General features: G+C 40.1%; 2 protein-coding genes across 3 annotated transcripts; one reads left to right on the forward strand and one right to left on the reverse strand.

Moving 5' to 3' along the window:
* Positions 1-5,084: 5,084 nt before the first annotated feature.
* Positions 5,085-13,374, reverse strand: LOC121896990. Its single transcript, XM_042411187.1, has 7 exons — positions 13,072-13,374; positions 12,192-12,415; positions 11,909-12,010; positions 10,475-10,576; positions 9,496-9,609; positions 8,835-8,943; positions 5,085-7,617 (listed from the first exon to the last, which is right to left on the reverse strand). Exons 1-7 carry the CDS (start codon positions 13,175-13,177, stop codon positions 5,843-5,845), a joined length of 2,532 nt encoding a protein of 843 aa, XP_042267121.1. The 5' UTR covers positions 13,178-13,374; the 3' UTR covers positions 5,085-5,842.
* Positions 13,375-13,480: 106 nt separating this feature from the next.
* pdf (peptide deformylase, mitochondrial) lies at positions 13,481-16,150 on the forward strand. Of its 2 annotated transcripts, none has more exons than XM_042411189.1 (3): positions 13,481-13,585; positions 14,611-15,253; positions 15,552-16,150. In XM_042411189.1, the coding sequence occupies exons 2-3, from the start codon at positions 14,665-14,667 to the stop codon at positions 15,707-15,709; spliced, it is 747 nt and encodes a 248-aa protein (XP_042267123.1). In that variant the 5' UTR covers positions 13,481-13,585; positions 14,611-14,664; the 3' UTR covers positions 15,710-16,150. The 2 variants fall into 2 exon arrangements, with proteins under 2 accessions (XP_042267123.1, XP_042267124.1); XM_042411190.1 differs by having other exon boundaries at positions 13,485-13,580.
* Positions 16,151-16,370: the final 220 nt, after the last annotated feature.

Consider the following 16,370-nt stretch of genomic DNA (forward strand, 5'->3'; position numbering starts at 1 on the left):
GGTTTTGTTATGCCGCTGAAAGCATGTAGGTTGTCTTTCAAGCATATCACATTTCCTTCAGTGACGCTGAGTGAACTGAGGTTTGCAGTGAGTACAGCGAGCAGCCTGACTGGCTGGTGTGGGAGGGGAAAAAAGCAGGTCGAACTTAAACAACATCTGTGGAAAACTATTCCTTACATAAGGGCCAGACAGTCAAATCATTTTTTTCAGTTCAATTTACAGTCCCTTTGAGTGAAGTAATCTCAGAGGAGGTCAAAGTAATCCCCTGTGACAAATAGCTTTGAGGAAAAGTGGTATAAGTGGAGTAATAAAAACTACAGAGCAAGGTTGTACTTGCACACTTTATAAAAATGAATTTATTCTACTAACAAGCATTTCCTGTGAAGCCCCAGCCTGATGGCACACTATCACTCCTTTAAAAGCTTTTATTTTGGACAATACAGTTCTACTATACAGGAACAGACTGAGGTTACACAGATGATGCTTTCTCGATAATTTGTCATATTCTTCTACATAGAACTTAACAATAATAATAATGATAATAATAATTGTAAGAGGATAAAATAGCACCAGCCTTGTCTTTTAATAGAGATCCATTTTTGTGACCAGGGATATAACGCCTGTGTTGACTCTGTCCTATCTGTCCTCAGCTTTCATCCAAAACTGCAGTCATTGTTTTGGTACTCCATCAAGGGGAGGGCAAGACAGATTGGTTTCATAGAACAGCTTGTTGGGGGAGTAAACATGCACTCAGCGCAAACAAAGAGTCACAGCAAGAGACATTAAACACTTTTTGAGAATGTCTCTAACAATGATTTGCTTTATAGAAACCAAGCAAACTCTACATACAGTAAATACAGTTCGGCTAACTTGCTGGTAAGATCTAAACAATCATTTTTACATGGCTTCTTCCCTTGCCATGTTGCACATCATGCACCTCTATCACTCAACATGACAATTCGTAAAAATCTACTAAATCAGTTGTTACAAAATTCCTGCAAAATAAAACCAACAAGGCAAGTCAACCTTGGAGAGGGGAAAGGCTCCTTAATGGGAAAAATCGTGAGAACAATGAAGGATATTATCATATATGGTGGATTAACAAGACTAAAGACAACAGTATACTCTGAAAATGTGTATTGTTACCCCATGACTATAACTATAACTAAACAATATTTGTTTATGACAACCAGCGTTTCACCTCACTTTCGAGTAGGCCATTCCAAGTAGCTATAATATTGCCTTTCGAGCACACCTGAGCCCTAAGAGTCTACAGCCACTGTAGCAGCTCTGAGGATGTACAGCACTAACATCTACATGCTAACAAAATCACAATGACAATAGTGATGTTTCCCAAGATCAACATATTGCTAATAACGTGTTAATTAGCATTAACACAAAGCACAGCTGAGGCTGATGGCAATGTCATTAGTTTTGCAGATATTTGGTCATAAATTAAAGTAGTGGACAAAGTGGATTTTTTACCAGATGATGGTGCTAGAAGAAAAATGAGAGTGTCGCCAAAGTTCTTACAGGGGGGACGTGAATATCATATGAATATAATAATCAGCTTTCATGACAGTTTATCCAACAGTTGTCGACACATTTCACTCTGAGCCAAAAATGTCAAGGTGCTGGTGGTGCCAATGGAAAAGTCAGAGGATCACAAGAACCATTAGGACTCATCCTCTGGGCACCATGGGTATCTGAACCAAACTTCATTGCAATCCATCCTATAATTGATGAGACATTTCACTAAAACAACCTCATGGGGGTGCTAAAGGAGAGGTCAGGGGACCAGTAGTCAGTAGACTGGGGACAATGAATGTCTGTACACATTTTTATGGCAATCATTCAATAGTTTTTGAAGTATTAACTTTGGACCAAAGTGGTGGACTCACCGACAATGCCATCCTTGCCGCCAGCATGGCTAAAAACAATAATATGCTTACTTTATTGGGAAAATCTGAGGGTATTGTGGATTAAAATTGCTATTACAGGTCAAAGCCCCCATGTGTAGAATATGAAGATTTACAACTTTGGCATCCCCACGTGGTAGCACCAAACAAGGCACAGAGACAGTATTGCACGGCACCACACCCAATGGGACCCATGGGCCCAGAAATGGGCTGCCAGAGCGACACATTGTCTAGAATTTCAACAAACAATACATTAAATAGTTAATATTTATCACAAAATTTGTAAAAATGCTTTGGTCACATAAAAAAAATCCACACAGTGGCTTCAAAAACAAAGGAGAAAAGAAACGTGCTGTTCCTCAGGGTTAGGGTTCCTCAGTCACACATTGCTCTTTAGACTCAATTTGGGAACATGCACCATCAAATGTATCTGATGCAATACTGATACGAGGAAAAACCCAGTAAACATTCACAGCTAGTACCCCTGTGACTATAAGTGAATAAATAAATACAAGCCTTCAAGGAGAAATCCATCCTAAAATAGAATGATTTTATCACTTTTGACACACAGATCATTTTCATTTTAGTCTAATAAATTAACCTTAATTATCAATTCTATTTAAATAGGTCAAATAGAAGGTCTGTGCGCCCACAGAGTTGGTCACGAATAACATGATGACATCATCACTTCAATCATGACACTGTGATTTCCATCTTGTCTATATAATAGTTTCATCGTCTAAAATACTGAGAATGTCATAACGTACATTTGGTTTTAGGGTGGATTTTCCCTTTAATAAGGACTTATATAATGACTCAAATACACACACAGTTTACACGTGAAACTTTGTACTCAGCAATGAAGCCAGCACTGTATTGCCTTGCCAAGGGCCTTGGTCATCCTGTCTCACAGACTTGTTGATGACATTTTATCTTTTTTTTATCAACTCCTCCATTTTGGGGCTAGATTCACTAATAAACATCATATTGTGACCAGGTGGCCTTGGTGCCAGTTTGAGCACATTGTGTTTTATTTCTTATCTTTGGATAGCTGTGGAGGTGTGTGTTGTTGATTAGGGATGGTGTTGTGTACAATGTTTTCATCCACCATCGAGATTTCATCAAAGAAATGTGTTCCCTGTGTCAACATCAAAATAAGGCTGTTGACAGATGATTCTGATATTTGTGGACTAAAGGTGCTGATAACATTTCTTGGAATATTTTAATGTCAAACCACACCAATACCACCAGCCACTCTAAATAGATGGGCTGCAAGTATAGCAGGAAGAATACAAGATTTAGACCATGGTGAACTAAAATCCTTCTCTGGAACCTTGCATGGCAACTGTGATAATAATATGTATTAACATATAGCACAAATGTGCACTCATGTGGAATACAGTTCTGCTACCAAACCCAACAAAGTATCTGGTTTTAGGTCAGGTTCAGGCTATTTTGTTGCCTGAAGCTTTGCACTTGGGTTGGGTTTGGGTATCAAATTTGACAGTACCAGTTGGGTTGAGTCTTACACAGGCACAGGTATGGGCCCAGAACTCTAATTCAGAATCACATCTGGTAATTGATGAATGAGAATCAGTTTGTGTTACCATCTTCTCATGGAGCACCAGTGTTGAGCTAAACTACCACACTGGCTGAACCACAAGAAGTAGAACACTATGTGAGGTTATCAGTGAAAACTTCATGTACTTCAACTTCAGACTGCAGTAGCTTGGTTAAATGCCAGGTTCAATATCATTCATGATCAGACTCACAGTGTTAAGAAGGGTTCATTACCCTACTTTACCCAACCCTAGCCTAAGGTACACGTAGGAATTCATTTGAAACTACTAGAACCTCTAGGTTGCTTTGACTGTAAATTTCAATTCAGTTACTGGTTAAGAATAATGTAAGCTTAATCACTCCCCAGACCTCCATTTGCCCAATTAAAAGATACCTTTGAAAAGAGTTATTATAGAAGTGTGAATAGAATTCTTCAGTGACTAAATGGCCAAATGACAGCTTCCAGGTTAAATCCATTACTTACAGCTGTCAAATCAACGCATTTCCTACACTTGTTGTGTGTCCAGCCTACTGTTTGAGATGTATCATTCAAGGGCACATTTCCTAATCAATGCTCAGGTCAAAAACCTTTAACCAGTGTCCTCATTTTACCCCAACTAGAGGCCGGATCTATCTACTGTTCCCTTCAATAGCACTGTGTAAACACACGTATGCAAACGGGGGGGTACTGTTGACCTCAGTGATGACCCTTGATGATTTGGCGCTCACGTCCAAACCATTTTTTTAAACAGCTGTGAAGAGTCGGTGTCATGTCGTGCCACTGGACACCCCGCCACACAGACCTGGCTTCCACAGAGCTCATTGGCTGATTCTGGAGACAGGCACATTAACTGGCCAAAGAGGAGCGGCTGTGACTCCAAGTGGGCGGTCCATGTCGAACTAACATCAGCTGACAAGGTGGCAGGCAAGTTGACACTGACTAGTCCAATCTTTATACACACACTGCATCAATTTATTGAGACTTTTAAAAAAATTGTTTTAAATTTGAGAGTATATGAAAAAAAACAATGTCCTGGGTGACATATAGCAACAGACTATTAATAAAATCAGGTTCTTTATACATTTTCTATACTACTTTGTACATTGGATGCCTTTATGAACAAGACTGTAGCCACACTAGCACCAAACAAAGCCCAAGTGAGGCTGATGGGAATGACATTAGTCTTGCGAGTATTTGGTCACTGGAGAAATTAAAAATTTGACCTGTTGCGTGGCACTAGATGAAAATCTGTACCAAATGTCATGACAATCCATCCAGTAGTTACCACAATATTTCACTCAAAAATGTCAGCCTCATGGTGGCACCTAATGAAAAGTCACCAAGTCATTGGGATATGACATCAGGGAACCATGAATATTTGTACAAAATGTTGAGCCAATTGATCTTTTGGATGTTGAGATATTTTACTGAATACATGAACAATTTGACCTGTTGGTGGTGTTGGAGGAAAGACTGGGGGATTCATCCTCTGGGGACCATGGATGTCTGTACCAAATTTCATGGCAATACTTCAAATAGTTGTTGAGTTATTTCAGTCTGGACCAAAGTAGTGGACCAACCAACTGATCGACTGACAAAAGAAAGCACATCTAAAGACTGTTTTATTCTGATTCCTCAGTGGTTCTCAAATTTATAATGACAAACCATTTTTGATGGTTACAAAACACTCAAACATTCAATAGACAGCTGCTACAGTAAATGCTACATTAATAGTTGAGAACAGATGCATGGTGGATTTCAAGTCAGAAGGTTATGTTACATCGAAATGTGTATTAGCATTGTAAACATTTCTAGTTTTCTTTTCCAATTACAGTTCTTAGTCTTAAATTCAAAAGGTCATGTAACAGCTTTATAAATGTATGAAGCACCATACAAACAATTAAAATAACCCTTTTTTCTTCAATAGTGCAGTCACCACTGCTCAATCAGAGTTGGAAGCCAGAGGTCTCAGGTCATTTTAAATAAGCGTTATTAAATAACAGTCTTTTAAAAATTTCAAACGTTCTTTAAAGCTGCATTGATATTTCTTTTGAGGGGGGGGGCTTAGGGCAGAAAGCCACCAGCTAAAAATCTAAAAATTATTATAAATTATTGTATCATATTATTATTATTATAAAATCATTTCACATATTCCCCTGTAAAGCTGATAAAGGTAACAGGTTAGACAACTATTGTCTGTTTACACATCCAGATGAAGAATGTAAGTCACTAACTAATGTCTTCACTAACTTAAAAGTTAGCTTGGCACTAACTTTATTGGAAATGAAGTTGATGTCAGCGGTGATATCACCTCCTTGAACCTGAGACTGGCAATACTGAATTGTTCTGTATGTTCAGGTTCTCATGTATTATTCAGGCTCACTGCTGTCACATACTCTAAGAGAAGTCTTTTCTTTTTAATGCGAGGCTTGTAGTCAGGATCGGAATCAGGAGAGTCCTCAATGTCACTACTTGACGAATGACTGGAGTAAAGAGTGTTGAGATCAAAAGAGGAATCTGCATCCTCTTCCTCCTCCCTCCTCCTCCTCCTTTCCTCACTGTAGTCACTATTGCCTGCTTGTTCCACAGACAGCACATGTCTGATTGAAGATCTCCCCTCAGTCAATTGGTGACACTCCTGCACCCTCAGTCTGGTAAGACTCACATAGGGCTGTAGCAGCTTAGATTGCAGCAGCACAGCCTGACTCTGCAGCGATAACTTCAGCTGGGCTCTTGAAACTCTACTGGTCTCAGACTTGGCTGCCAGGCAATCAGAGTTGGAGGTACAGGAGAAGACAGTGGTGCATGGTAATGTCTTTAACTTAAGAGGACTGGTGCTGTGTGTCTGAGGACGAGGTTTGATGGAGTTCTGATGGACAACTTGTCGAGATGAGCTGGTAGTCAAGGGGATTTGGCTAGCAGTACAGATTGAGGATACAGTCCCTGATTGAGCAGCACAGCTAGAAGCATGGCGTGTAGGAGGCCCAGAGACATTATCATCGGGCAAGAGAGGACAACTCTGAAAGATAGCTGGGGCCTTTCTGAACTGCTCAGCTAAAGGGTTTTGACTGAATCTGTCTAGAAGCTGTGAATGCCTGCTGGCAGTACAAGCCTGTCTGAACTTTCTTGACAGTCTGGAGAAAGACTGTTGATTTGGTGGTTGACAACTGGTAGAGGCATCCTGAGATACAGGAGCTGTTTTCACTTTGTGCATTGTGTTCGGGGGATTTGTTGGAGCCACAGTTTCTGGCTGGTCAAATGTAGACTCCTTGTTCCCTGAGGTAAGGTAGTGTAAAAAGGTTAGTACCTGAGGACTAGAAGTAGAAGCTGCTTGTTTCTTACTAGACATGGTGAAGTGACTTGGAGATGCTTCATGGGGTTTAAAGTTAGGTAAGATCCCTCTGACAGTAGCAATGTCTATCAGTCTGACAACCGGTGACAGCAGAGCAGGTAGCAGAGTGTCCTTGGATGAAGAGGGCTGAGGTAGAGGCTCCATTTGAGGGCTACTGTTGGCTGATGTAGAGGGCCCAGAACTCATCTTACCTTCAGGGTTTCCTTGTTCAGATGCTTGGGCTGCTGTCAGAAGATGGGTGGAGGTCTGTGAAGGTGGATGTTGTTGGTTAGGGGGACATGGGATGAGGTCAGAAGGGGTGAGGTCCTGTGATGAAGAGGTTGAGGAGGAAGACTGGAACAATGGCGGGGACAAAGAAACATTAGCCTGAAGCAGCAGCTCCTCTGAGCACTCATCAGGACACTGTCGCAGGATGCTCTTCACCCATCGCCGATGTTTGGAGCAGAACTGAGGGGAGGAGACCACTTCCTGAGAACATTCACTGCTTCTCTGACTGATTTCCTCCTCTGAAGTATTTCCTTCTTCTCTCTCCAGCACACTAGCTACATTTTTCACTCCTCCATCACTGCCATTACCCACTGTCAGTGCACTCAAATTAGATTCATCCTCCAGCAGAAAATAGTTGTCTTTAGACAGTGCAGCCTCTTTTCCTCTAATAACCTGAGACCTGAGAAGAGCCTTTGAGGAGCTGGCATATAGAACAGACTTTGGGAGTTGAGAGTTTTCCATTTCTGCCTCATGCTCTGATTTCTGAGAAGCACTGATCGGACAACAGGAAGCAACATCTAAAAGGAATACAGAGGCAATGCATTTTTATTAACAAATGCACAATTATCATGAGAATAAAATTGCGTTATGGGTTAAATGTGAAGGCACACATTACAAGCACAATTAGATCCTATTCTGCACCAAGGTTGTGTCACATCAGAATTAATATAACAACAAGCTGCAGACTGAGAATAAAGTGTTCATTATGGCCTCCTAGTGGTAAGTAAAGACACAATCAAGGTAAAAAAAAAAAAAGAGGATAACAATATTGCTTTAGCCCTCTTCAGATACAGACATAACATTGGTGGCTTCATCTATCTGTTTAAGTAATGAGATGTATGTTCATAATGGCTTGATTCAGACAAGGCAGCGGATTGTACAAAGTGCCACAATGCTCTTGCAATATTTGGTGGCAAGGCTGCTGGAGAATGATGATAAGTAGACAATAAATGATATAAAGTAAAAAGAGTGTTCTCAGTTGTCTCATAGGCTGCATCACTCATGGACTTTAAAATGGATTTTGTGGTTAAAGCCTTTAAGGAGTAGTTTGACATTTTGGGAAATACCCATATTCGCTTCCTTGCTGAGAGTTAAATGAGAACTCTCATCTAACTTCTCATCTAACTTATTAATGTATGACTATTGTGAGCATGAGGAAGGCTCCATCTCCACCTCTACTAACTCCCCAAATTAATATTCTCATCAATTTCATGATTTATTTGAGAGTTCTACTGCCTTTTATAATGTGCGACAGTGTCAAAGCACAGAATGAGAATCCATTGGTTAGGACTTGTTGTTGTATGTTGTTTTTTTTCTTGCCCCCCACTGCCAGGGGAAAAACATATTTTTTATACATAACTGAAATGAGACCAACATGTAAAATTGCCATCACATCTACATAATGATGGGCATGTCTGAAAGAGGCTCATCTTGGCCTCTATCTATTTAATCTATGTTTTAATTGCTATTTAAATGTCTTTTTATGATGTCTTGTGTTTCTTTTACATCTTTTCTTAGTGTCTTATATGTTTTATGTAATGCACTGTAATGCAGGTGCTATACAAATATTTTTCTTTGGTGCTATGCTGTACACAGTACAATCAATAGTAGAAACATACAAATGGTACAATTACAAGTTACAGCATAGATGTATCAATCTGTGTACCAACCTATATGCCAGACAGTTGACATTTGTGTGTATTATTTGTGTTGTGTGTTACAATGTGATTCTTACCACAGTGCAGCAGTTTCTGTAGGGTTGTTGCTATGGTGGTGGTGTCAGAAGTAATTACTTCCAATAGCAGCTTCTCCTCTTCAGTCACAGGACTTTCCTTCTTCAGTATCTAGTCCACACATTCATACATGGCACATACACAATCAATCAAAAATTCATATTATGATATTAGAAGCAATCCAAGTTTTGTCATTTTTACAGCCCTTAATGATCTCTTATGGACTGACTTAAAGGTACCCAGTGGGGGTTTTGGCAGCTAGTGGTGCTGTGGAGCAATGGTTTGATGAGTGGGCATCAAAGATACACACTATGTATTTTGGTGATAAACGCTAAATGTAAACACAATAAACTGTGTATTTAGAAGACAACTCCCCAAGGTACCTTTAACCACTTAATTAAGTTTAAATTAAAAACAAAATTTCAATTAAACACATCCTTACTCTTTTTAGTGTACTGAGCAGTGACAAACACATTACATTTGCAGTACTTACAGCAATTTTCTGAAATACTACATAAGTGTCAAAACAGCTAAATTTTCAGTTTTAATGTAATGAGTCCAAAATCTCACATTGTACATTTGTTTGTAAGTCACCCCATCAAAGTAAACAGAACTTTTTAAAAATGCACCATACTACAAGCACAGATTAAAACAAACACACACCTTATCGATGTAGGTATCTCTTGGTAAGACAGTCTCCAGTTCTTGTAGATAGTGCAGCAGCCTGTCCTCTACTTTCTGGGCATAATGTTCACCATACTGCTCCTCCATCTGATTCTGAAAGACAGGCAGCACTTAACATGTCATACAGAATCAGACTTTCTATAATTTGTTTGATCTCATGCAATTTAAAGTATTTAGAGTAAGGATTTACGCTTTAATTTTACATTCTAAAGGCCAGAAAGCAAAGTCTGAATCGGCAATGTCATTAAGAAACATAACCTTGGCTGCACAGTGATTTTGTGTTATCAAAGACTGATTCACCCATGGTATGGGTTTAAATAAAACAACAAGTCCACAGTGTTGTTTTTTATTTGTGTATTTACTGTTTAACCTGTGATGAACTTTAATACCTCAGTTCCAGAGGTTTCTTGGAAACAGCTTTTTCCAAGTGACACTCAAGTTCACATGGTTTAGAGTTCATTAGATCTGGTTGGCAGCAAAAACAAAATAACAATGCAAAGCATGTATTACTCCTCATTACATGGACATGGACAGTTCCACATTTGTGTGGCGTACCAGAAAGATTTGTTTTAAAATGTTGATCTGCAGTGCACTCTGCTGAATAGGAAAGGAATCGCAGTCTGGGGCTGTTTTAACACAGAATAATGAATACAATAGCTTGACTCATAATTGTTTTATAATCGTGGGATACACTTGTCTATACAGCTGAGATGTCTTTCATTTTATTACATGTCAATTACATTGTTTTCAGTGCTGTTATGTGTCACTACAAGGTCTGCTTGAGAGAGAATGGTATTTCAAGTTTCGGCTCCCCCTCTATCCCTCCTGTATGACACTATATATCATCGAGTACCAAGGAGAAGTCAATGTGAACATTTTGAATAACTGCCAGAAAAAATTGTATCCTTTATTCTGGCAGTTACACCTATTATAAGACAGTGTGGTGAAGTAAACTAACCTTGATATAATCTTCAAGTTTGTCTTTGTCCACAGCGAGTGTTTGTGCCAGAGCCTTAAAGTCTAGATGGTTCTTTCTCATGAGGAACATTTCATGTTGGCTCTGTCAAACAGGAAGAAGGAGACAAAACAAAGGATGATGGATCTATTATCACTGGCAAGATTTTCATATAGGCAATAGTTTGGCATGGCAAGGTGTTACCATACTTAACTGGATGCATATTTTTTGTTATCTAGCCTATAAAAATAAAGTTAATTTAAATCCATTTAAATTAATTGATGATATGTTGCATTTCAATAATTAATGAGACATATCCAATTCTCAGTTAAACTTCAAAATGACACATACAGAAATGACAATATCTGATCAGTCATTGCAAAATTTTGACATCCAAACTTCACATATAAATAAGAGGTTGGCTGATTTTGATATCTAATCATACCTTCTTGATTGCAGGGACTTTACTACGATACAGCTGCAATTTAAACCTGAATTATTTGCTTCTTGGCTACTTGGGGCCTCACACAAAGCTGTCAACAAAACACTGACGTATTATCGCCTTATTAAGTTGAATGTGTGAGCAAACAGTTACACATCCAGAACACACTGAACAGCCTTAGCATTTGTTTTTCTTGTTTCTGGCCACCTCATGAATGTAAAGCGCCTTTTATAGGTTACTCAGAGGTTGCGCAGTGGCTGACAAGCCACGTCAAGGCTACAGAAATACCACATGTGAACTGCAAAAACTGTGATTGGCTGCTTGTGTTTGCTACTACAAGTAAGTTTTTTTGTGTGGCTTTATACGACAAAGTGAATGAAAGAATGTAAACACAGAGAGGAATCTGGAGCGGGACTCCCATTAACCCCTTGCCTCAGGTAAAACCCAGGCTGAAGTCCAATATTCACTCTCTTTTTGGCTGTTTCGGTCACCAGCAACTTCTGAGAAAATATCCAGCTCTTTAGCAGCTAAATGCTCCACTATGTTCACCAGCTAGTCACTAACTTTGTCTGTCTGGTGTTTGGTGCAGGGCCAGTAGGGTACAGTGGGTTTATCAGGGCTTTTTCACTGAAAACAGCTGGCTGCTACTTGTGGACATGGGTGATGAGAGTGGTGAGAGTGAACCAAAACACTGCGTGTCATAAAACCAAAACAATGAGCTGAAAGACAATAAAAAGGTCCATAGAGCTGAGGGGAACTACAAAGTTGGTGATAATTCTTTTGGGGGTTTGTCACCAAGTGAGACACCTTTGACATGACATACATTACACTACATAGTCTTTTTTTTACATTAATATAACAAGATTGATTAGTGCAGCTTTAAGTAAAACTGATGCCCTTGATTAATATTACACAACACTAAATCAGCTGAGTAAAAGCTAATTTAAATGTAAAAAAGTTTTTAAAAAATATGCAGAACAAAGTTGTACACTTACACATTGATCTTGGTATTGAGGTAGTTTACTTGGGAAGAACTGGATGATTTTAAACACAGTATCAGCCATGCCTCTGCCCTCCCTGAGCATCCACATAATGACCTGGAGGGAGAGACAATAACCAAGAAAAAGGGAAATTCAAATTAAAGAATTCAAATGAACATTAAAAAATACTGCCACAGAACAACTGCAGCATGTAAATGACACCAGTGCAGGAAAGGTTTTACATGCTTATTCAATGAGTGAATGAATGAATGAATGCTGCCACCACCCATTTCCATACCATGGTCTTGAGGCCAAATATGATCTTCATGTGTTTGATGGGTGCCACAAGTCTGGGCAGAAGTCTGTAAGTGGCCTCGAGAAAGCCCATCACTCTCTCAAAGTGCTCCATGTCCCTGTTTTTCATGATGGAGTATACCTGGGCAGATACAACACGCAGCCTCCACGAATCCTCAAGGCTTAGAGGCTGTGAGTCCACCTCTGGCCAGTGGGAAACATCCACAACTGTGAAGACACAACATGAGGCACATCACATCTCTCTGCTGATTTTAATTTCATTGCATCTGTCAATTTCAAAAGAGTGATCAGCTATGTTTTACAGTGAAAGGTACTAGTTAATCTAAAATGTGTTTTTGGATTCTGCATGAAGTCTGCATGTACTCAAACCATGCAGAATGGGTATTTATCATATAGCTACTATAACTACATGCTCCAGAAACATGTAGATGTAGAGTGTAAACCCTCTAACAAAAGAATTTCACCCACCGTTTTAAGCTGCCGGGATTCAACTCAGTTATACAACAGTTATAACATCTAGTATCAGAATAAAGACCTGGGTTAATATGAAGAGAAAAAATCAAAAATGTAATTTAAGTACAATAAATGGGGACTACAACTAATGATTATCAATTTATCTGGAGGGAGACACTCATTAGACTAATTGAAAATGTTACTATATTGTCATATTGTTATTATTGTACATTTCATTTGCTCCTCTTTTTTCTTTCTTTTTCTTTTACATTTGCCCCCCTTTAAATACTTTGCAAACATCTGAATGAGGCAAACCAACAACGTAACTGTACGCAGCAATGCAATGTAATACAGTGTCATTACTCTGAGTCAAACTATGAAAGAAAAACAACCGAAAACTTGTTCCCAACCTTCCTGTATATCCATCATCTTGTGAGCCCAGACGTACTCTATGATCCACAGCGGCAGCTTTGGGCAGCTGTGTAACATGTCAGGCTGCGGTTCTCCTTCCTCCATCAGCTCAATGAACACATTGCTCCGTACGGTGTGAGGAGATAAAAGGCACTTTTTAAGCTGACAGTCATGGATGCGATGTGACACCCGCCCGGCTGGACATGTACCGGCAAGTTGAGTGTTGTTGAGGAGTGTTCAACATCCCAACTCTGTAACTGTTGCTAGAGTTTCGCTTTCAAAACGTTGTAAATTACTTCTGTGTCAACTCACCAGTCGTTGTCAAAATAAAGGTTTTGAAGCAGTGCTGCTATAAATTAACTATGTGGCTAACGCATGTAGACTTTTATTGCGAAGCTTATGTCGTTGACCCGGAAGTAGTTTCCAGCGCTGTAACCGTCTCCTCTGTTCCCTTATTACCACCTTCTGTCCTGAATATGTGGTCCTTTACAGAAGCGTACACTTTGCTGTAAGGTAATGGAGCTATACGACGCCTTTAAATATATAATACTATACGTAGTTAGCAGCATTAGTAGCGTATTTTGAAAATATGTCTATCAACATGCTAACGGCCTAACATTGTAGCCTGTGTGACAGCGGTTGAATGGGCGCTCGTTTCGTAGTACCTGGCTACCCGGCAGGCGGTGTTTGGACTTGCTGCTAAGATAAGATTTCTATTGAATGTAGTAAGCGCTACGTCAAACTAACTCCACATTATTAGGCATGTATCTGATAAACAGGACTAACATGTTCCTCTGACGTCTCCGTTTGAAATGTTTCGACTTTGGTGTTTAGTTCAATCTGCAACCTCACCACTAGATGCCACTAAATCCTACAGACTAGTCCTTTAAAACAAAAACTTATGCCATTGGAATAATTTGAAAAACTTTATAATTACAATACAATTCACCAATAACTATGGTAACATACAAAATACCACTCATTTTACCAACACATTCAAGCTTCCTCCACAGAACTGCACTTTGATGGAGGTACACTTGATGGCCAAGTGTGTTGATACCTCTGTTCACATCTTTGTGGTCTAGGCCTGTTCTTCATGGTTTGGGCCAGGCCCTTTAATTCTAAGTAAGAGAAATCTAATGCCACAGAATACATGATGATATTTTCAGCAAAAGAGCCCTGACCTCGACCACATCCAACACCTTTGTACTTCAACTAAGATGACAAATGAGGCCTTTTGACCCAAAATTAGTGACCGACCTCCTAAATCTTGTGGAAAGCCTTCCCAGCAGAGCGGCGGTGATAGCAGCAGATTAATGATCTTGGAATGAAATGTTTCACAATCATATGTGTGTAATTTTTGTATCCACAACTTTTGGCTAGATAGTGTATCAGCCATTAGGACCAGATTGGACCTGAACATCTCATTTTCATTAAAGCAGTTAAAGTAGGGCTTAAATTGCAGTGTTGGGTTCTCATGAACCATGATAAAAATGTACAGTAACTTAACGTCATTCTCTTGTGCGATGTCCCTGCAGCCTCGTACATCTACTTCCTGACCTGCGACACATCATCCCAGCTGCAGCTCCACCATGAACAGAACATCATGTGTGTCACTGCTTCAGCTCTCCAGGGTGGGATTCAGACTTTGTGCATCCAAAGCCCTTTCAGTCAGGCTTCCACACACCTCAATGTATTCACCTGTACTGTGCACACGCTCTTACTCTGCCGATGTCAAGGTGCGCTCCTATCTTCAGTACATGAAACGCAAGGTCATATCCCCTCCCAGTCCTCCGTACAGTCATGTGTGCCAGGTAGGAGACCCAGTGCTGCGGTCCCACGCGGCTGCTGTTGACCCTTCAGCCATAACAGGCCCTGAGATCCAGCAGGTCATCAACACTATGGTGAAAGTGATGCGAAAACTTGAGTGCGTAGGACTGAGTGCACCTCAGATAGGGGTGCCACTACGCATCTTGGCCCTGGAATATCCTCAGAAGATGTTGGAGGAGAGTTCGCCTAGGTCGAGGGAGATCCGTGGTCTCTCCGCCCAGCCCCTGAGGATCTTTGTCAACCCACAGCTGAGGGTGCTGGATGGACAGACAGCGCTGTTTCAGGAGGCCTGTGAGAGCATCTCAGGCTTCTCTGCCGCAGTTCCCCGCTTCCGGTCTGTGGAAGTGTCCGGTACGCACCTTCATAGCGTCATCCTGTGTTTATCTACTGCAGTGCCTTTCAAATTATGTGCCAAATCTCATTTACCTAGACTGCTTTAAAATACTATAAAAAAAACAAAACACACAGACTAAAATTTGGTCTTATTAATCACACAAAACAAGCAAAAGTTTCAAAATGAAATACACTTGCATTTCATTTAAAAGCACTCAACTGTTGAGGAGTCAGTGTACATTGAGTAGACACATTCAAGGAAATCCCCGATTCACTTCTGTGTATTTTTATGTCCCTCTGCTTGTTCTTCCTGCAGGTCTGAATGAGAAGGGTGAAGCCGTCACGTGGCAGGCCAGTGGTTGGCCGGCTCGTATCCTGCAGCATGAGATGGACCACCTGGATGGGGTCCTCTACATCGACCGCATGGACTGCAAGACCTTCATCAACATCAACTGGCAGGCATACAATGAGTAGAAAACAGATGATCCCCGCAGATCCTCAGGACAGACCACAGATATTTATATGAGGATGTGTAAAACTGATGATCTATAAACTGCCTTTGATCAACCTGCACTTGGTCAATGAAAGCTTTTACATTTGCTGTTCAGAACATGTGGTGTCTGCTAAATCTTTCCTATGACAAATCGTCTGGCTCGCAGAAAGTGATAAATTTTGGTTTTCTGGTTTTCTTGGAACAAGAGCTCAGTTTGTCAGGATCATCATGAACTGCTAGAAGCTGCAGAGCAGAAAAACCAAACCAATTACCTCTCATCACTTTACACTGCAAGCCAGGAGTTTCTGTGGACCTCAGGTCTACGTTTGAGTGAAGAGGCTGATATGTTCATGATCAAATGAGTGAATCGTAAAGACGTGACCTTTGTCTGCCACCATCACAATAAATAAATACCACTGGAACTACTTGTCAAAGATTATTACCCATTATTATCTTAGTGACATCACTCAATTCAACTCTTGTAAAGTTAAGATGTGAAACATCTTTCTAAAGTACTGTCTAAAAAAATTCAAAAGAACTTCACAGACTGTTCAGTTAAAAGCTGGTCGTTCTGGCAGTTTTACATGAGAATGAAAGTGGATCAGTCTACATGAACCTAATTAAGTTTGGAAGGGGGAAGTG

The sequence above is a fragment of the Thunnus maccoyii genome, chromosome 5, assembly GCF_910596095.1.
Source record: "Thunnus maccoyii chromosome 5, fThuMac1.1, whole genome shotgun sequence".
Classification (NCBI taxonomy): Eukaryota; Metazoa; Chordata; class Actinopteri; order Scombriformes; family Scombridae; genus Thunnus; species Thunnus maccoyii.